The sequence below is a fragment of the Mustelus asterias genome, chromosome 13 (assembly GCF_964213995.1).
Source record: "Mustelus asterias chromosome 13, sMusAst1.hap1.1, whole genome shotgun sequence".
Taxonomy (NCBI): Eukaryota; Metazoa; Chordata; class Chondrichthyes; order Carcharhiniformes; family Triakidae; genus Mustelus; species Mustelus asterias.
The window spans coordinates 9260857-9282474 of record NC_135813.1 but is presented as its reverse complement, the minus strand read 5'-3'; the positions used below and the strand labels follow the sequence as shown (position 1 = coordinate 9282474).

At 44.4% G+C, this 21618-nt stretch overlaps 1 protein-coding gene across 4 annotated transcripts in view; it reads left to right on the top strand.

The window, feature by feature from the left end:
- The window catches only part of golga2 (golgin A2), a 93240-nt gene that overhangs the window by 26331 nt on the left and 45291 nt on the right, over positions 1–21618 (top strand). For 3 of the 4 annotated variants that reach the window (XM_078226283.1, XM_078226284.1, XM_078226281.1), the window contains 7 exons: positions 996–1076; positions 4597–4635; positions 7326–7388; positions 12490–12583; positions 17846–17952; positions 18047–18105; positions 18204–18345. In XM_078226283.1, coding sequence (XP_078082409.1) covers positions 996–1076; positions 4597–4635; positions 7326–7388; positions 12490–12583; positions 17846–17952; positions 18047–18105; positions 18204–18345 — 585 coding nt within the window. The remainder of the gene's footprint in view (positions 1–995; positions 1077–4596; positions 4636–7325; positions 7389–12489; positions 12584–17845; positions 17953–18046; positions 18106–18203; positions 18346–21618) is intronic. The other variant, XM_078226282.1, reaches the window with a different exon arrangement.

Here is a 21618-nt window from a genome sequence, read left to right as displayed (position 1 = left end):
AAATGAATGTTAAACTAGTGGTGCTTGCCAGCAGCCTATAGACACAAACTGAACATCCACTTTTCCAAATTATTCAACTATAATCTTCTTAAAACTTCTTTCTTTATCATCGATGAAAAGCTAACGTGCTGCATTTGATAGCCATGCTATTATATAATATCATCTTGCACCGGTCTGGTGTTTAATTTTAGCCTATCTGTGTCCTTTGGGCGGCACAGTGGTTAGCACTGCTGCCTCACAGCTCCAAGGACCTGGGTTCGATTCCCAGCTTGGGTCACTGTCTGTGCGGAGTTTGCATGTTCTCCCCATGTCTGCGTGGGTTTTCTCTGGATGCTCTGGTTTCCTCCCACAGTCCAAGGATGTGCAGGTTAGGTTGATTGGCCATGCTAAATTGCCCCTTAGTGTCCCGGGATGCGTAGGTTAGAGGGATTAGCAGGGCAAATATGTGGGGTTACGGGGATTGGGCCTGGGTGGGATTGTTGTCGGTGTAGACTCGATGGGCCGAATGGCCTCCTTCTGCGCTGTAGGGTTTTTATGATTCTTTCTGACTTCCTAATCAAAGTGGAGAAATCCGAAAGTTGCAGACAGTGCTCAGTCTTCATCGAAGGTTCTCCGTAATTTGGGTCGGGCAAGTTTGACCTCTGCTAATACAAATTAATATCCATCTAGAAATGGCTTGATTTGAATTTTTCACACCAGGGGAAAAAAGAAACAACTTTGAATTCCGAGGAGCAGAGATTACATTGAACAGAATGAATGTGTAACCCTATAAATTTTAATTTCAAAAATTGGGATAGTGTAATGCAACATTGGTCAAGGTTGGAGTGCATTGTAAAACCTGAAAGTTTCCATGGAGGGACTGATGCAGTTTCATTTAATTTTTAAGCATGCGTTGGTCGAAACCAACAATGAGTTCACTTTTTTTATTAATTTAACTTTTCTTTCGTTTTGTTTTGTTCCTCCACTTCACTCTCTGATTCTGCATGTGCACACAGACACGAAACCAAGAGCTGACTGTAGCCCTTGACTCCAGCAATTTGACAAATAGAGAACAAAGCACAAAGCTAGAAGAATTGGTAAGGGAATGTGGAGTTTGATGTAGCATCGGGTGATGTTATCTGGGTGCCTCTGTGTGCTTTTTCCGCTTAACTAAGTTAGGCAGCTTGATTAAAAAGATGTTGATCAGTCATCATCAGACTCCATATACTCAGGCTGGAAAGGCGTTATAAAGATTTCTTGTGTTAATTTGCTCCAGATTCCAAGTAGTACTGAAAGAGGTGTGGTCGTTATACATCCTCTTTGAACAATTGTACTCTCAAAGGATAAGTGCAGCACAAGTAGGTTTGCAATTACACCTGTTTTACTACATGTAGTGTTCTGAAACAAACCCTTGTTTAGTTTGCTATGTTAGCCCACTCCTTTCTGTTTTTCTCCCTCCCACATAAGGCATAGTTTTTCGTGGGAGAGAGGAGTGTTGCATAGGGAGGTACTTGGATCTCTGATTAGAGATTAGGGTGTGGAAGAATAGAACTCAGGAGACTTAATGAAATAAGATCCTGTAAACAAACCCACCCCCCTCCCACCCCGGGCACAGTGGTTAGCTCTGCTGCCTCACAGCACCAGGGACCCGAGTTCGATTCCTGGCTTGGGTCACTGTCTGTGTGGACTCTGCACGTTCTCCCCTGTGTCTGTGTGGGTTTCCTCTGGGTGCTCCAGTTTCCTCCCACAGTCCAAAAGCTGTGCTGGTTAGGTGCGTTGGTCATGCTAAATTCTCCCTCGGTGTAACCGAACAGGTGCCAGAGTGTGACGACTAGGGCATTTTCACACTAACTTCATTGCAGTGTTAATGTAAGCCTACTTGTGAAATATATAAAATAAGCTTTGAGCAGTAGTTCTCAACTTAAAAAAATACACTCCACTTATACCCTGTTTGAAACACTGTACACAATGTCAGTGTAATCAGTAACAACCTGTTGAGTACTAGTTACTGAACAACCAGCTTTTTCTCCATAAGTTTGGACAGACTGTGCTAGATTGATTTTCTTTAATGTATGCAAAAATGCATAATTTCAATGGGACAGTGTTGAATTGGACTTGTGCAACTATAAGTTTAGTTCAAGTAGCACCATAAGTCTTTCCTTGGGTCCAGTAAAAGCTTACCAAGTAGCATGGTATTTCAATATCCCTGTTAACTCCTCTTCCTGGATCCTGCAAGTGAGAGAGGTTCATTAATCTATTGAAAATTAGAACCCCCTATAGCTGGACTGTTACTGGGGTGTGGAGGTGCGTTTTGGGGCGTCGGGTGTGAGTCTCAATGTAGGAAACACAGCAACTACTTTATGCACAGCAAGCTCCCACTGATGATGAAATGGTGCCGGTGGATTTTAACATCCCCTGTTGGGGCAGATGGGCCTCAGTTTAATGTCTCTTTCGAAAGACTGTATCTCAGACAATACCGCACTGAAGTGTCAGCCTAGATTTTTGTGCTGCTGTCTCTGAAGTGGAGCTTGAATCTACAATCTTTTGCCTCAGAGACTAGAGCTGTTGAGACTTTTGTAGTATGTCGGTCGTGAAATTCTTTGGAATGCACAATGCCAGAGTGTGTGTCTTAATTGTTTTAAATCACAGTGAGCACAGCCCTATGTTTGCATCATTAAGCCACATTGCCAGCATGGCATTTCCAGCGAGTGATTCCTTATTTCATGTCTTGCAATCTAAGGTTGGTCTGGAATCAAAACTAGCATTTGGAAAATGGAGCCTAACATTTGGTTTGTGGTGTTAACTGATCAACTTCTGTGCCTGTGGATTTTCAGACCACGGAGAACTGCATGGAAGGTTTTGCATTTTCATTGTGTCTGTGCATGACTGTTAATGTATTGCATGATCGCTCCAACTGTAGACTAATTCCCAGCCTTGAGCAGAAACTCAGCTGTAAAATGGCTACACTTACCAGCCGTTCACCTGGAACGCATACAATATGCTCATATTCAAGCACAATAAACTGCGAATGGATTGCTAGAGCGAATGTCTTACAATCTATGTGGGGGTGGGAGGGGTGAGGTTGGCGTGCAGCTTGCTGATGTGAATGGCGAAGGAACAGCAGGAAGATGGTAATTTGGAACTGGACTGGGAGTATGGGAAAAGGAGGACTTGTTGGAGGCAGCTGCATAGATGGTCTACAGCCATAGATGCCAAAGGAATTCATGAACTCTTTGCAATTGGTGTTTGGGTTTAGTTTGAAGGGGGATGAAGGAGAAAAGTTGGAGGAGGTTGCGAAAGAGAGGCTGGGATTATTTTTGCCCTCCTGGGTGATCTGGTATTAGTCTGGGTTTGGCTGAGGAGAATAAAGTAGTTAATGGGGTGTACTGGAGCTAATCCTGAGGAGTAGCTAATCCAGTTTTGCACTAGGTACAATCCAGTTAATGGTCCATGGACTTGAGGGAGAGAAAATGGTAGTGGGCAAAATGATAGGTGGTAGATAGTGCTTACCTTGCTGGGAAGAAGAATTATAACAGCATTATTGTTTTAAGAAAAACAGAGCACAAGAACATAAGAACTAGGAGCAGGAGTAGGCCACCTGGCCCCTCGATCCTGCTCCGTCATTCAATAAGATCATACCTGATCTTTTCGTGGACTCAGCTCCACTTACCCACCCGCTCATCATAACCCTTAATTCCTTTACTGTTCAAAAATTTATCTATCCTTGCCTTAAAAACATTCAATGAGGTAGCCTCAACTGCTTCACTGGGCAGGGAATTTCACCAGGTTCACAACCCTTTGTGTGAAGAAGTTCCTCCTCAACTCAGTCCTAAATCTGCTTCCCCTTATTTTGAGGCCATGCCCCCTAGTTCTAGTTTCAGCTGCCAGTGGAAACAACTTCCCTGCTTCTATCTTATCTATTCCCTTCGTAATCTTATATGTTTCTATAAGATCTCCCCTCATTCTTCTGAATTCCAATGAGTGTAGCCCCAGTCTACTCAGTCTCTCCTCATAAGCCAACCCTCTCAACTCCGGAATCAACCTCGTGAATCTCCTCTGCACCCCCTCCAGTGCCAGTATATCCTTTCCCAAGTAAGGAGACCAAAACTGTACACAGTACTCCAGGTGTGGCCTCACCAGCACCTTATACAGCTGCAACATAGCCTCGCTGTTTTTAAACTCCACTCCGTCTCATTTCGAGCAGTAGTGTGGGAGATCTGCTGGTATGTAAAAGTGGATGGCTGTGTTCTTTCCTGCACCCCAAACTTTGACAGCTGTAATGCTGCCTGCTATATCAACACAGATTTATGAATAATCTGATCGGAAACTGAGAATTCATTCAGGTTGATGACAGCAATTAGGTTGCTGTATATGTCTGAAGGCATTGAAAAGTGGATATCTATTTTGAGTGGTTCCCCAGCTCAGCATTTCAAATAATATTGAAAGCAGTTGTGCGTGCATTAGCTGGTTTTGTGAGTGCAACATTACAAATACATTTTTATATTGTATGTGTTGGTAATTGCTGCGTTTCTTCACTTTTTATTGGTGTACAGGAGTAAAAAGGCAACCGGTTTGTTTTGCTATTTCACAGCTGTCCTCTCGCTTTCTTCCTAACAGGACAAACACATCCAGGAGCTTAAGAATCAGCTAGAGAAGGTAGAATAACACTTCATTTGTTCTGTTTCTGGTGCCCTGTGGGTTTTGCCCCATTCTGTTGTTAATTGGCCCTATTTCCAATCAGTAGAGTTGAAGAAGGCAAAAGCAAATTACTGCGGGTGCTGGAATCTGAAACCGAAAGAGAAAAGGCTGGAAAATCTCAGCAGGTCTGGCAGCATCTGTAAGGAGAGAAAAGAGCTGACAAGTCCAAAGCTTTTTAGCTTTGACAAAGGGTCATCTGGACTCATAAGACCTAGGAGCAGAATGAGGCCACTTGGCCCATCGAGTCTGCTCCGCCATTCAATCATGACGGAAATTTTTCTCATCCCCATTCTCTCAATCTCAGCTCTTTTCTCTCCTTACTGATGCTGCCAGACCTGCTGAGAGTTGAAAAGGGACTTAATTCCAGGCCTTTCCTAGTATCTTTTATTTGCTGTTGGGATATTTGGGTAAATTTCCCCATCTTCCTTGCCCTCTTGTATCCCGTGGCATTTTGCTGAGTTCTGTGCTTTCTCCCAGCACCAGTTTCAATCGTCAACTTGGCAGTTGGTGGCGATTCCCCTGTAGAGGCAATTGTTGTAAACAGAATGTCCTTTCCAAAGCCCATAGAGCAAGTTCACAGTTCAGGTTCCCTAGAATAGCAACACGTACTGCTACACCTTGAAATTTCAAAACTTGTTGTGAGCATAGTGTTTAATTCTAACATTTGGAAGTGTGTAACAAATGCACTTGTTTGGGGCATTGTGGAAGTTAAGCCACTCTGCTGACATTTGAAATGGCGGTGTTGGTGGGAGGCTGGGTGAGAGGGGTGTGTATGGAGAGAAATAGGGGAAGGTTAATGTTACCCTAATAGTTTGCCCAGCAAACAGGGACACTTCACTTTTACCCTAACATCTCTGGTCGAAGGTGAGCCAATGTTCCAGCTCCTGACTACCATCCGGTGGTCCCTTCTGGAAAGTGCATGTATGGACTTAGGCTGAAATCTGCATTGTGTTAGGAAATAGAGATAGTTAAATAAGTTGCATTTGTGAGTGTGAGGAATAAGCTATAGTTTTAAATTTGAATTCATATTTCTGTTATTTGGGTGTTAAAGGGGGAATCTGGTTTCGGTTCCATTTTAAAAAAGTTGTCTGCACATCTATGGGTTTGTTTTGTATACCTGCATTTTTAATGAGGTTCAGTAGCCCTTGAAGTGGGTAGCTGTATTATCAAGAGGTGAGTGGTTTAGGGAACTTAACAAAAACGCACAGCAGAAAAACTGGGCTGTTGCCTAGCAACAGAGAACAGACATGGAGAAACAGAAAAGCAGTTTTAGTTTAGATGGAAGCAGGTGCTGGGGGAGCTGGACAGTGGAATTGCAGGAAGCAGATTTCTCAAGGAAAAGGTCCCAGAAAACACACACAAAAAAGTCCAGGAAGACAATCCAGTCAAGAAATAAGAACAGGAATCTGAATAAAGGAACCTGAACAAGGTCCTCCTGTTCAGTGATAAAATAAGGAGCAGAGGAAAAGCATCCAAGTTGAAACGGAGTTATAGGGAGCAGAAGTAAGACAAAGTGGGTTTGTGAGAAGCACGAAAATCAGAGGAGACCACGAAATGTTGCTGTTTCCTTACTATGGGCCTGTGAAGCAGCATTCGTGTACTGTTGGCTAAGTATTCGAGAGTGTGCGTGAAAGGCAAAGCTCAAGTGTGCGTGACAATTCGGGGGAGTGGAACATCAGAAGGGGAGGTTGAAACCCTGGAGCTGGGTCCATGTTGATGATATCCAAGTAGAAATATCATTTGGGAGGAAGTTTGAAGGTGAATTCTTTGAGAGTGGAGATGGGCAACACAAGTTTAAAAGGCCAAGCTCCAGTGGGACCATTTGGCTCACAGTTGGAAGCATTTGGGAGAAGTTGATGAGACATCCATAGAAGTTGCTTTGGGTAGCATCTTTCAGCTAGTTTCAGAGTGTGGTGTGTCTGACCACAGGTTGCCTATAAATGCCTTGACTGTATGGGCGACACGGTGGCACAGTGGTTAGCACTGCTGCCTCACAGCGCCAGGGACCCAGGTTCAATTCTGGCCTCGGGTGACTGTGTGGAGTTTGCTTGTTCTCCCCGTGTCTGTTGGGTTTCCTCTAGGTGCTCTGGTTTTCTCCCACAGCCCAAAGATGTGCAGGTTAAGGTAATTGACCATATTGAATTGCCTCTTAGTGTCAGGGGGATTAGCAGGATAAATACATGGGGTTACAGGGATAGGGCCTGGGTAGGATTGTTGTCGGTGCAGGCTCGATGGGCCAAATGGCTGCCTCCTGCTCTGAGGGGATTCTGTGATTCTTAGCGTCACTCTCCTTGAAAATCTGTATGTATCTGTAAAGGTATAGTTGTGGGTGAGAGTACTTTCCCTCATCTTTTCTTATCTAGTGTTTTATTCTTTTAAACATTCATGTTTTAGGTGAATCCCTTATTTGAGTGTGATTGTACTGAGTCATTGTAAGAGTATCGTGCTGCCTTCAATAAAAGGGTCTTGTAATCTGTGCTTTTTTTGTGTGTTTTATTTCTGTGGGTCTTTTTGCCCATCAGATGTTCCAGATGTTAAATTGGTTACACTTGAAAGCAAATTTCAATTTGAACTAGGAGGTTTAAGAATAATTTGTTCTGTACCACATGACGTGATCATACTCTTTGTGCACCCCTGCTTTTGCACAGGAAAAGCATGCTTCTGACCAGAAGTCCAACCAAAAGTGTGAATCAATGAAGGAACAGCTAAAAGTAAGTAAAACTTGTTGGGAAGTCAGTTCTCCATTTCACGCCCTCCTTTTATAACGACCTTAATTTCTTGCTAAGTTAATGTTCTGTAATGTAACATGTGGTTAAATTAGCAACCACGTGTAATTCCTTGCCTGTATTGTCTTTTGGGATGCCATGAATGAATTCATTCATTCATTCCTTTTTTTTTATACTTTCCTCCATCCCAATTGGGAATCTTGACCAAGTTGATTCTTCCTCCTCTTTCTCTTTTGACCTCCCGCTCGCTTCTTGCTAGGACAGTGATGTGCCGATTTGTGGTGCCTTATTGCCATCCCGGTAGTGACCAGTGAATTCAGCCAACAGACTGGCTGCAAAACCTGAGATTTTCTGATATATGGGATTCTGCTAGTCATTGTTTTGATCATCTAAGAAATTGGGGAGCTTCCAGCCAGAATTACAAAAACAAAATCCATATTTAAATGGTGATCCTGCAGCTTGGGTCATGATGTGGAGATGCCGGCGTTGGACTGGGGTAAACACAGTAAGAAGTTTAACAACACCAGGTTAAAGTCCAACAGGTTTATTTGGTAGCAAAAGCCACACAAGCTTTCGAGGCTCTGAGCCCCTTCTTCAGGTGAGTGGGAATTCTGTTCACAAACAGAACTTATAAGACACAGACTCAATTTACATGAATAATGGTTGGAATGCGAATACTTACAACTAATCCAGTCTTTAAGAAACAAAACAATGGGAGTGGAGAGAGCATCAAGACAGGCTAAAAAGATGTGTATTGTCTGCTTGGGTCATAAGACATAGGAGTAGAATTAGGCCACTCGGCCCATCGAGTCTGCTCTGCCATTCGATCTTGGCTGATAGTTTTCTCATCCCCATTCTCCTGCCTTTTCCCCATAACCCATGTCATTGTCTGTGCGAAGTCTGCATGTTCTCCCCATGTGTGTGTGGGTTTCCACCGGGTGCTCCGGTTTCCTCCCACAGTCCTAAAGACGTGCTGGTTAGGTGCATTGTCCATGTTAAATTCTCCCTTAGTGTACCAAGACGGGTCCCGGAGTGTAGTGACTCAATAACTTTTCACAATAACTTCATTGCAGTGTTAATGTAAGCATACTTGTGACACTAATAAGTAGAGTCATAGAGGTTTGCAGCATGGAAACAGGCCCTTCAGCCCAACTTGTCCATGCCGCCCTTTTTTAAAAAAATGCCTAAACTAATCCCAATTGCCCGCATTTGGCCCATATCCCTCTATACCCATTGTACCCATGTAACTAAATGCTTTTTAAAAGACAAAATTGTACCCGCCTCTAGTACTACCTCTGGCAGCTTGTTCCAGACACTCGCCACCCCCTGTGTGAAAAAATTGCCCTTCTGGACACTTTAGTATCTCTCCCCACTCACCTTAAACCTATGCCCTCTAGTTTTAGACTTCCCTGCCTTTGGGAAAAGATATTGACTATCTGGCTGATCTGTGCCCCTCATTATTTTATAGACCTCTATAAGATCACCCCTCAGCCTCCTACACCCCAGAGAAAAATGTCCCAGTCTATCCAGCCTCTCCTTATAACTCAAACCATCAAGTCCCTGTAGCATCCTAGTAAATCTTTTCTGCACTCTTTCTAGTTTAATAATATCCATTCTATAATAGGGTGACCAGAATTGCACACAGTATTCCAAGTGTGGCCTACCAATGTCTTGTACAACTTCAAGAAGACATTCCAACTCCTGTATTCAATGTTCTGACCGATGAAATCAAGCATGCCGAATGCCTTCTTCACCACTCTGTCCACCTGTGACTCCACTTTCAAGGAGCTATGAACATGTACCCCTAGATCTCTTTGTTCTGTAATTCTCCCCAACACCCTACCATTAACTGAGTAAGTCCTGCCCTGGGTCAATCTACCAAAATGCGTCACCTCACATTTGTCTAAATTAAACTCCATCTGCCATTCGTCAGCCCACTGGCCCAATTGATCAAGATCCCATTGCAATTGGAGAACTTTCCTCACTGTCCACTATGCCTCCAATCTTAGTGTCATCTGCAAACTTACTAACCATGCCTCCTATATTCTCATCCAAATCATTAATATAAATGACAAATAACAATGGACCCAGCACTGATCCCTGAGGCACACCGCTGGTCACAGGCCTCCAGTTTGAAAAACAACCCTCTGCAACCACCCTCTGGCTTCTGTCAAGAAGCCAATTTTGTATCCATTTAGATACCTCACCCTGGATCCCGTGAGATTTAACCTTATGCAACAACCTACCATGCGGTACCTTGTCAAAGGCCTTGCTAAAGTCCACGTAGACAACATCAACTGCACTGTCCTCATCTACCTTCTTGGTTACCCCTTCAAAAAACTTAATCTAATTTGAGAGACATGATTTTCCACACACAAAGCCATGCTGACTGTCCCTAATCAGTACTTGCGTCTCTAAATCCCTGTAGATCCTGTCTCTCAAAATACCTTCCAACAATTTACCCACCACAGATGTGAGGCTCACTGGCCTGTAGTTCCCAGGCTTTTCCCGGCAGCCCTTAAACAAAGGCACAACATTTGCCACTCTCCAATCTTCAGGCACCTCCCCCGTGACTATTGACGATTCAAATATCTCGGCTAGGGAACCCGTAATTTCCTCTCTAGCCTCCCACAATGTCCTGGGATATACTTCATCAGGTCCCGGGGATTTATCTACTTTGATGCGCTTTTAGACTTCCAGCACCACCACCTCTGTAATATGTACACTCCTCAAGACATCACTATTTATTTCCCCAAGTTCCCTAAAATCCATGCTTTTCTCAACAGTAAATACTGATGAGATATTCATTTAGGATCTCACCCATCTCTTGTGGATCTGCACATAGATGACTTTGTTGATCCTTAAGAGGACCTACTCTCTCCCTTGTTACTCTTTTGCCCTTTATGCATTTGCAGAAGCTCTTTGGATTCTCCTTTGCCTTATCTGCCAAAACAATCTCTTTTTGCCCTCCTGATTTCTCTCTCAACTCTACTCCTACTCCCCCTATACTCTTCAAGGGATTCACTTGATCCCAGTTGCCTCTGCATGTCATGTGCCTCTTTATTTTTCTTGGCCAGGGCCTCAATATCCCGAGTCATCCAGGGTTCCCTACTTCTGCCAGCCTTGCCCTTCACTCTAAGAGGAATATGTTTACCCTGAACCCTGGTTAACACACTTTTGAAAGCGAGCCATTTACCAGATGTCCTTTGCCTTCCCACAGACTCCCCCAATTAACTTTTGAAAGTTCCTGCCTGATACCGTCAAAATTGGCCTTGCCCCAATTTAGAATTTTAACTTTTGGGCCAGACCTATCATTCTCCGTAGCTATCTTAAAACCAATAGAATTATGGTCACTGGTCCCAAAGTGATCCCTTACTAACACTTCTGTCACCAGCCCTTCCTTATTTTCCAAGAGAAGGTCACTTCTAGTCGGGCCCTCTCTCGTCGGGCCATCCACATACTGAATGAGAAATTCCTCCTGAAGACACTCAACAAATTTCTCTCCATCCAACCCTCTAATAAATACTATGGCTGTCCCAGTCAATGTTGGGAAAGTTAAAATCTCCGACTATTACCACCCTATTTTTCTTAAAGCTATCTGTAAACTCCTTACATATTTGCTCCTCAATTTCCCACCGACTATTTGGGGGCCTATAGTACAACCCTATCAAAGTGATTTCCCCCTTCTTATTTCTCAGTTCTACCCATCTAGACTCAGTGGCCGAACCTTGGATATATCCACTCTCATTACAGCCGTGATGTTTTCCCTAATCAAAAGTGCAACTCCCCCTCCTCTCTTAGCTCCTGTTCTATCTTTCCTATCGCATCTGTACCCTGGAACATTGAGCTCTCAGTCCTGTCCCTCCCATAGCCATGTTTCAGTAATTGCTATAATATCCCAGTCCCATGTACTCATCCATGCCCTGAATTCATCTGCCTTGTCCGTCAGGCCTCTTGCATTGAAATAAATGCAGTTTAATCTGGACTTCCCTTGCTTTCTGTCTTGCTTTTGCCCGATCTGTCTGGTACTAGGATTACTGACACTGCCGTTACTACTTAATGTGCTCTCTTTAACTTCTGTGCTATCCTCACACTTCTCTTTTGTCTCCCTGCTGCTTTGGATCCAACCCCCCCTGCCAAACTAGTTTAAACCCTCCCGAGTGGCTCTAGCAAATCTCCCCGCCAGGGTGTTAGTCCCCCTCCAGTTCAGATGTAACCCATCCCTCTTGAACAGGTCAGTCCTTCCCCAGAAAAGATCCCAATGATCCAAAAACCTAAATCCCTGTTCCCTGCACCAGCTCTCAAGCCAGGCATCTGCCTAATCCTCCTGTTCCTACTCTCACTAGCACGTGGCGGCGGTAGTAGTCCTGAAATTACTACCTTCGAGGTCCTGCACTTTAGCTTTCTGCCTGACTGTCTATACTCACATTCACAAGTAGTTTTATTAAAAATCTTTGCCAACAGTTGCAGCTCTCTTGTATGTATTTTGCAGTTTAAAAAGCTTGATAACTGACAATACCATACAGGTTACTTGGTTTAACCTTGTCCATTTTCTAAAATGGTTACTACTAAGGGGCAGCACGGTGGCACAGTGGTTAGCACTGCTTCGTCACAACACCAGGGACCCGGGTTCAATTCCCGGTTTGGGTCGTTGTCTATGTGGAGTTTGCACGTTCTCCCCGTGCCTGCGTGAGTTTCCTCCGGGTGCTCCAGTTTTCTCCCACAGTATAAAGATGTGTGGGTTAGGTGCATTGGCCATGCTAAATTGCCCCTTAGTGTCAGGGGGGTCTAGCTGGGGTAAATACTTGGGGTTATGAGGATAGGGTCTGGTTGCGGTTGGTGCAGACTCGATGGGCCAGATGGCGGCCCTCCTGCATTGTAGGATTCTATGCATTTACGCCTCTACGTACAAGGCAACCTGCCGATATCTCTGCATTTGATGGGAGTAACTTGCACTTTGGCCATGGCTTCGATCTAAAATGTTGAATAGTTGTCCTCGGCAGGTTTTTACACCAGTGATTGTTGTCTTCTGTTGATTCTTCAGTTGGATTGTGAGAAGTCTGAATAATTTTAATTTCATTCACAGCTTCATGTAGACACGATTGAGATTTTGGTATCTGAAAAATCGGAACTCCAGTTAGCGCTGGCTCATGCAAAGCAAATAGTACGGAGTAAAGCAGGTAAAGCCTTTTGAATTAATTACCAAATAATCCATTTGCCGCTGCTAACCAGTTTCACACTCGAGAAGCAATTACGTGCTTTAAACTGTTTTTCAATAAAAATAGTCAATATTGCAACGCTTTGCCTCATTTCATTTTGCCCCTTCCCTACCCACAAAATCCCTGCCTACATATATCTGTGATGTGGAGATGCCGGCGTTGGACTGGGGTGGGCACAGTAAGAAGCCTCAACACCAGATTAAAGTCCAACAGGTTTATTTGGTAGCACGAGCTTTCGGAGCACTGCCCCTTCATCAGGTGAGTCTCCTGATACCTAGTTAACTTGTGCAGGGTTCGACAGGTTCATGTCAAATTGGAAGTCCTAAATTTAAAGTACTGTAATTTTTTGCTTCACTCGCAAGGTTAATGGGGTATTGTTGAGAAGACAATGATTTTACAAAAGCTAACACCCATGTATGGCAGTGCCAGAACAAACCGTTCTGGCAGAACTAGTTTTCTAAGCCCTGACATGCTTGGCAACCTGAAACCAGGGTGTGTCCTGTCGTAATGCATATATAATAATCAGTTGGTGGGAACATGTAGCCATCTGATTACAGATGAATATAGGAAATGGTTTCCAATATACGGGCATGAATGAAACCTCACCTGTGTTGGGTTGTAGATTTTGAGTTGAGGCTCATGGTTGCAAAGAAATGCCTTGTGGTAGCATCCCTGCCTTTGAGCCAGAAGCTCTGAGTTCAAGTCCCACTCCAGGACTTGATAGTCATGGAAGGATCTATTTCTACAGGTTAATAATCAGCCTGCTACTCCTTCCAACACTATTCCCACTATTTTCCAAAGGGAAAGCAAGTGTGTGCGAAGATATGAGAAACAAAAAGGCTTGCATACTTGCCGTACATCCCACAATGGATGGACCTTCGTATGCAAGACAGTGAGCATAACGTTACTACACTCACTACTGTGGGTTGCTCATCGAGCAGTCAGCAAATATGGCTACCTTCTTCCTGCAGGCCCAATCATTTTGCATAGATTTGCTTGGATTATTAACACAGGAATAGGCTAACTGGTCCATGCTGGTGCTACCTCCACCCTTCCAACTCTATTATTTCTATTCCTTTCTCTCATACTCATCCAATTTCCTATTTGTAAAATGGAACTGGAATTGTGCGCCGTATGTTCTGTGCAATTTTTGCTTAATTCCCTATTATTCAGATGTACCCGTCTAGAAGTGAATCCCCTGTGCTTTTTTAATGGCTTCATTAACTTGTGATTTGTGTATCTTCGCATCTCTTGTCTATTTATGCCATTAATATCCAAGCATTATGTGGCCACCTCATTTCTCCCACCTAAATGCACTAGATCCTTCTTTCTACGAACTTATAAGTATTTTTGTCGCACTGTTAACAGTTTGACACTTTTCCTGCTTCTACAATGCCAATATCCACCTCCATTAAATCTGTTATTGTTATTGTAACGTTTGCGAGGTATCTGCAGAGAATTCTGTGCTGTCTTTTGTTAGCACCTTGTAGCTGCTGTTTGAGAGCAGCGCAGTGAAGTAAATGTCCTGTGGAGAATAATACTTATCCAGTAACCAACCTCCATAAAACAGATGATTTGGCCATTTGTCACATTGCCATTTGAGGGGCCCTTGCTGTGCACAAATTGGCTGTCAAGGTTCTCGAGTTCAACAGCAACTAACTATACTTCAAAAAGTACTTAATTGACACTAAAGGTTTGGCATATCCTGGGATTGTAATGCACGGCCTGGGAAGGTAGTGGAGTTGAAACCATACAACCTTTAAAAAATATTTGGATGAGCACTTGAAATGTAACATTCACAAGGACAAGTGCAGGAAAATAGGATTAGTGTGACTTTAATGGTAGCTATTTTCGGTAAGCAGTCTCACTACGCCAGGTTAAAGTCCAACAGGTTTATTTGGTAGCACAAGGTTTCGGAGCATTGCTCCTCCCTCAGGTGAGTGAAGAGTTGTGTTCACAAACAGGGCATACATAGACACAAACTCAATTTACAAGATAATGGTTGGAATGCGAGTCTTTACAGGTAATCAAGTCTTTACAGGTAAACACACTGCCATCCGCACTCTCAAGACCAACCGCAACATTGTCATCAAACCAGCGGACAAAGGAGGGGCGACTGTCATACTGAACAGAACGGATTACTGCAAAGAAGTGTAACAACAATTGAACAACAAGGAACACTACAGACAGTTACCCGCAGATCCGGCCAAAGAACACACCCGTCAACTCAACAGACTGATCTGGACTTTCAAGCACCCTCCGTGCTCTCATCCGTACTCCCCGTGTTGGAGATCTGTACTGCCTCCCGAAGATACACGAGGCCAACATACCCAGCCGTCCCATCGTATCAGGCAATGGGACCCTGTGTGAGAACCTCTCCGGCTATATCGAGGGCATCCTGAAATCCATTGTACAAAGAACCCCCAGCTTCTGTCGCAACACTACGGGCTTCCTACAGAAACTCAGTACATATGGAGCAGTTGAACCAGGAGCACTCCTCGTCACAATGGATGTCTTGACACTCTACACCAGCATCCTCCACGATGATGGCATTGCTGCAACGGCCTCAGTACTCAACGCCGACAACTGCCAATCTCCAGATGCAATTCATCCGCTTCATCCTGAACCATGACGCGTTTTCATCTTCAACAACCAGTTCTTCATCCAGACACACGGAACAGCTATGGGGACCAAATGCGCACCTCGATATGCCAACATCTTCATGCACAGGTTCGAACAAGACCTCTTCACCGCACAGGACCTTCAACCGATGCTATACACTAGATACATCGATGACATTTTCTTCCTTTGGACTCCTGGTGAACAATCATTGAAACAACTATATGAAGACATCAATAAGTTCCATCCCACCATCAGACTCACCATGGACTACTCTCCGGAATCGGTTGCATTCTTGGACACACGCATCTCCATCAAGGACGGTCACCTCAGCATTTCACTGTACTGCAAGCCCACGGATAACCTCACGATGCTCCACTTCTTCAGCTTCCACCCTAAACACGTTAAAAAAGCCACCCCCTATGTATAAGCCCTCCGTATACACAGGATCTGCTCAGATAAGGAGGATTGCAACAGACACCTACAGACACTGAAAGATGTCCTTGTAAGAACAGGATATGGCACTCGACTCATCAACAGTTCCGACGCGCCACAGTGAAAAACTGCACCGACCTCCTCAGAAGACGGACACGGCGGACAGAGTACCCTTCGTCATCCAGTACTTCTCCGGAGCAGAGAAGCTACGACGACATCTCCGGAGCCTTCAACATGTTATCGATGAAGACGAACATCTTGCCAAGGCCATCCCCACACCCCCACTTCTTGCCTTCAAACACCCGCACCACCTCAAACAGACCACTGTCCGCAGCAAACCGCCCAACCTTTAGGAGATCAGTGACCATGACATCTCACAACCCTGCCACAGCAACCTCTGCAAGACGTGCCGGATCAACGACACGGATGCCGTCATCTCGCGTGAGAACACCATCCACCAGGTACACGGTACAGACACTTGCAACTCGGCCAATGTTGTCTACCTGATACGCTGCAGGAAAGGATGTCCCAAGGCATGGTACATTGGCGAGGCCATGCAGACGCTACAACAATGGATGAATGAACACCGCTCGACAATCATCAGGCAGGAGTGTTCTCTTCCTGTCGGGGAACACTTCAGCAGTCACGGGCATTCAGCCTCTGATCTTCGGGTAAGTGTTCTCCAAGGCGGCCTTCATGACACTCGACAACGGAGAATCGCCGAGCAAAAACTGATAGTCAAGTTCCGCACACATGAGGACGGCCTCAACCGGGATCTTGGGTTCATGTCACACTATCTGTAACCCCCACGACTTGCCTGGGCTTGCAAAATCTCACTAACTGTCCTGGCTGGAGACGATACACATCTCTTTAACCTGTGCTTAACCCTCTCTCCACTCACATTGTCTGTACCTTTAAGACTTGATTCCCTGTAAAGACTCGCATTCCAACCATTATCTTGTAAATTGATATGTGCCTGTATATGTCCTGTTTGTGAACACAACACTTCACTCACCTGAGGAAGGAGTAACACTCCGAAAGCTTGTGCTACCAGATAAACTTGTTGGACTTTAACCTGGTGTTGTGAGACTTCTTACTGTGCCCACCCCAGTCCAATGGCGGCATCTGCACATCGTAGCTATTTTCAGTGCAGACTTGATGGGCTTGAAGGGCCTTTTCTGCTCTGTATGACTGAGTGCAGCTCCAACAGCACCAGAAGCTTGACACTATCCAATACAAAGCAGCCCACTTGAGTGGCAGCAGTGTTCACAAACCTTCATTCTCTACCACCGACATAAAGTAGAAGCACTGTATACCATCTACAAGATGCAGTGCAGCAATTCACCAAGGCTCCTTTAGACAGCACCTTCTAAACCCATGATAGCTACCATCTCGAAGAACAAGGGCAGCAGGCACCTAAGAATGCCACTACCTGCAAGCTCCCCCTCCAAGTCATGCACCATCCTGAATTGGCAATATATCACTCTTCCTTCATTCGCTGGGTCAAAATCTGGGAATTACCTCCCTAACAGCACTGAGGGTGTACCTACACCACATGGACTGCAGCGGTTCAAGAATGCAGCTCACCACCGCCAAGGGCAATTGAGAATGGGCAGTAAATGCTGGTCTAGCCAGCGAAGCCCACATCCCATGAATGAATAAAAGAGAAATTGGGTATCGTTCAGTAAATATTAGTTCAGTTTACAATTCCCTTAGCATTAAAATATACATGACTAAGTACAACAATGTTGGCTTGGAAGTAAGTCTGTACTACATAGTGCACTGTGAACTTGCTGCATGGTATTGGTTGTACTTCAGTGCGGTGTTGAGGGAATGCTGCATTGCTGGAAGTATTCTCATTCAGCGGGTGTTGGTGCTTGCTATGTTCAATATTCTTCCTCAACTAACATCTCCAACTGGTGGTTCATCCTTGCTGTTGGTGAGTTACTGTGCACGAATTGTGGTCACTGCGTTTGCCGACACAGCGTTGTTGTATTGGCAATGCAGCAGCTAGGGGCAGTCTGAGGACACTATAGGCAAGCTTTCTTTTTCACTTGTCCTTTCTTCCAATAGTCAACTTTTGAAGACCTCTTCTCCTAAGGTATGTTAGAGTAAAGATGTGACATTGTAGTCTGACACTTGGTTTTTGCCTCTCTTTGTGGCTCCCAGATGAAGCCGGAGACCTCCATAGCAAGTTGAGTGCCTCGAGTCAAAGAGTGACAGAGCTGGAGCAAACTCTATCCAGCATCTCATCCCAACAGAAACAGTCTGACAAAGTAAACAACTAATTCCTCTTTATTACAAAGGCCAACTTACTTTGGAAATAAAATTTGCCGTCTATTATATTTCTCAAACATCTTCTCTTCGCAGTACTACAAAGAACTCGAGAGAGAAAGAGCGAACCTGAAACAAGAACTGGACAAACTAAAGTGAGTTAGAGAAGGTGTTAAATCATTTCTAAGTCGCATCGTTTATTTCTGAAAGAGCTGAACTGAAGAACAAACTAAATGTTTTTATAAACTTGCAGTAAAATGAATGACGAGATTAGGCAACAGAACTCTGAGCTTTCGGAGCAGTTGAGCTCGAAGGTATCAGAAAATGACTTGGTGAAGCAGAATGTTCAAGATCTGCAAAAAAGACTGGAAATGGCAGAGTTGACAATTCAGCAGGTAGGACTGCTCTTTGTTTCAATATCGTTTTCCCTTGTCCTGGTCAAACTTGGTAGTCATGACGTGGAGATGCCGGCGTTGGACTGGGGTAAACACAGTAACAGTTTTAGCAACACCAGGTTAAAGTCCAACAGGTTTATTTGGTAGCAAATACCATTAGCTTTCGGAGCGCTGCTCCTTCGTCAGATGGAGTGGAAATCTGCTCTCAAACAGGGCACAGAGACACAAAATCAAGTTACAGAATACTGATTATTCGGCTTCTGATCTTCGGGTAAGCGTTCTCCAAGGCGGCCTTCACGACACACGACACTGCAAAGTCACTGAGCAGAAACTGATAGCCAAGTTCCGCACACATGAGGACGGCCCAAACCGAGATGTTGGCTTTATGTCACACTATCAGTAACCCCCACAGCTTGCCTCCTGTTCTGTCTGGAGACAATACACATCTCTTTAACTTGTGCTTAATGCTCCCTCCTCCACTCACATTGTCTGTATCTTTAAGAACTGGTTGGCTGTAGAGATTTGCATTCTAATCAGTATTCTGTAACTTGATTTTGTATCTCTGTGCCCTGTTTGAGAGCATATTTCCACTCCATCTGACGAAGGAGCAGCGCTCCGAAAGCTAATGGTATTTGCTACCAAATAAACCTGTTGGACTTTAACCTGGTGTTGTTAAAACTCTTACTGTGTCTAACTTGGTAGACCCATACGTAGAGCAGCAAAGGCCATGTTGAAGGGGGAAGTGGGTGCTTTTGAGAAGAGGGAAGAAGAACGAATCTTAAGGTGGGGGGAGGGGGGGAATGTGTTTGTGAGAAAGAGGAAGATTCTTCTGCTTGATGGATGGATAAAGGATGCTTCAGTGTGATTTGGACAGGCTGTGTGTGGGGGCATATGCATGGCAGATGCAGTATGATGCGGATAAATGAGTTTACCCACTTTGGTAGCAATAATAGGAAGTTAGATTATTATTTGAATGGGTGAAAATTGAGAGAGGTGGATACTCAGCAAGACCTTGGTGTCCTCGTGCATCAGTCACTGAAAGTAAGTGCACAGCTACAGCAGGCAGTAAAGAAGACAAATAGTATGTTGGCCTTTATAGCGAGAGGGTTTTAGTATCAGGATAAGGATGTTTTGCTGCAATTGTATAGGGCGTTGGTGAGGCCACACCTGGAGTATTGTGTGCAGTTTTGGCATCCTTATCTGAGGAAGGATGTCCTTGCTGTAGCAGGAGTACAGCAAAGGTTTACCAGGCTGATCATTGGATGGCAGGTCTGTCATATGAGGCAAGACTAAGTCGGTTAGGATTATATTCACGAGTTTAGAAGAGTGAGAAGGGATCTCATAGAAGCTTATAAAATTCTAACAGGGTTAGACAGGGTAGATTCAGAAAGAATGTTCTCAATGGTGGGGTAGTCCAGAAATTACTGGTCATAGTTTGAGGATAAGGGGTAAACCTTTTAGGACTGAGGTGAGGAGAAATTTCTTCATCCAGAGGGTGGTGAATGTGTGGAATTCACTCCCACAGAATCTAGCTCAGGCTAAAGCATTGTCTGATTTCAAGACGAAATTAGATATAGCTCCAGGGGCTAAAGGGATCAAGGGATATGGGGGGAAGGGGGGAGATCAGGATATTGAACCTGCTGATCAGCCATGATCAAAATGAATGGCTGAGCAGGCTCGAAGGGCCGAATGACCACCTCCTCCTCGTTTCTATAAGTGACATAAACCCTTTCCAAGGGAATGAAGGCGAGTGCACTCTTGAGAGGTTGAAGCAACTAAGATGGAGAGAGGTGGACGTGTTTTTGGAATAGGAGAGGCAGGAAGAGAAACTCTTTCACTCTTTGAGCAGGGCAAAGAGACCCAGTGAGCTGAAGAATAAAAGAGAAGGATACTCTAATCGGCTAGGGGGGGGGTGGTACGTTGTTCAGAGGAGTGGGAGAAGGGACAAATAATTTGTCTATTTATGCTAAAGATTTTATCTCATCAATGCCTTTTTTCAAAGTTTGCTCAGTTCTTTCTCTACACCCGATCTATGACTTTTAACACTGCATTCTGTACTCTCTCCTTTCCTTCTCTATGTACGGTATGCTTTGTCTGTATAACGCACAAGAAACAATACTTTTCTCTGTATACTAATATATGTGGCAACAATAAATCAAATAATCAAACAAAAAGTAGAGGCCTATATTGGAGCAAAGCTTCTCCCCCAGCATTGACTGCACAGGCCTCTTGTTGGTTAAGATGTCCAGTCTTTTGGAGTTGAATACATGTGGCAGACCACTGAGTGGAATGATTATTTCCAGCAAAACCATGACATACATGAAATGTAATATCCCCATATACAAGAAGTGAAACCTACATGCGCACAGAATAGCAAGATCTTCCCTTCCTCCTGTCATAAACCAAAGAGCCCCCTATTTCCCCATCTTCCCTTTTTCCCCCACAGTCCCCTCCTCTAAAACTGGAAACTTTAACTATGAAACCGATTTAGAAACACAAAACATAAGCAGAAGTAGGCCATTCGGCCCTTCAAGCCTGCTCCGCATTCATTTTGATCATGGCTGATCATCCAACTCAGTAACCTGTTCTCACTTCCCCTCCCATATCATTAGATCCTCTCCACCCCAAGAGCTAAGATTTAGACTGGACTTTTACTGGCCCACCCGCTACTTTAATCGGAGCGGGCGAGGGGCAGACCAGAGAAAGGTCTGTTGACCTCTAATGGGATTTCACGGTTTCGGCTGAGCGAGGCCATAAAATCCCACCTGAGCTTCCTGAGCTTGAAGAACTCCAGTCCAGTTGGTCAACATCGAGCCAATCTGGGAACAGCCTTGTCTCGTCCTCCAGGTCCCAGGGATCTCAAAAGAATTGGAATAGAAAATCTGGCAAAGTTGGGTTTGTGTACAAGCACAAAACCAACAGGAAATGGCGGGAGCTTTGCAAGCTGATTAAGGAAGCCTGCCGGCTGTCTCTGTTAACTTTACCCCAAAGCCAAAACATTGTGTTTTTAAGGGGGAGGGTTTCTTCCTTTATGTTTCGATCCGCCTTTATTTATGATATGTTCCTGCCTCATCACATCCTGAAGTGTTGACTGTTCTTATTTACAGTCCAATTCAGTGGTTGTTCACTGTTTGATGACCTCTGGTAATTGGGTTAAGAGATTTGAGCTCTGGCAGATCTTCCCAAAAAGTTATCTTTTTCAGAAGTATTGCACCTTTGGACTCCCATGCAGCATTTAATTGATGTGAATGAACTTGTTTTCTGTGTCACAGT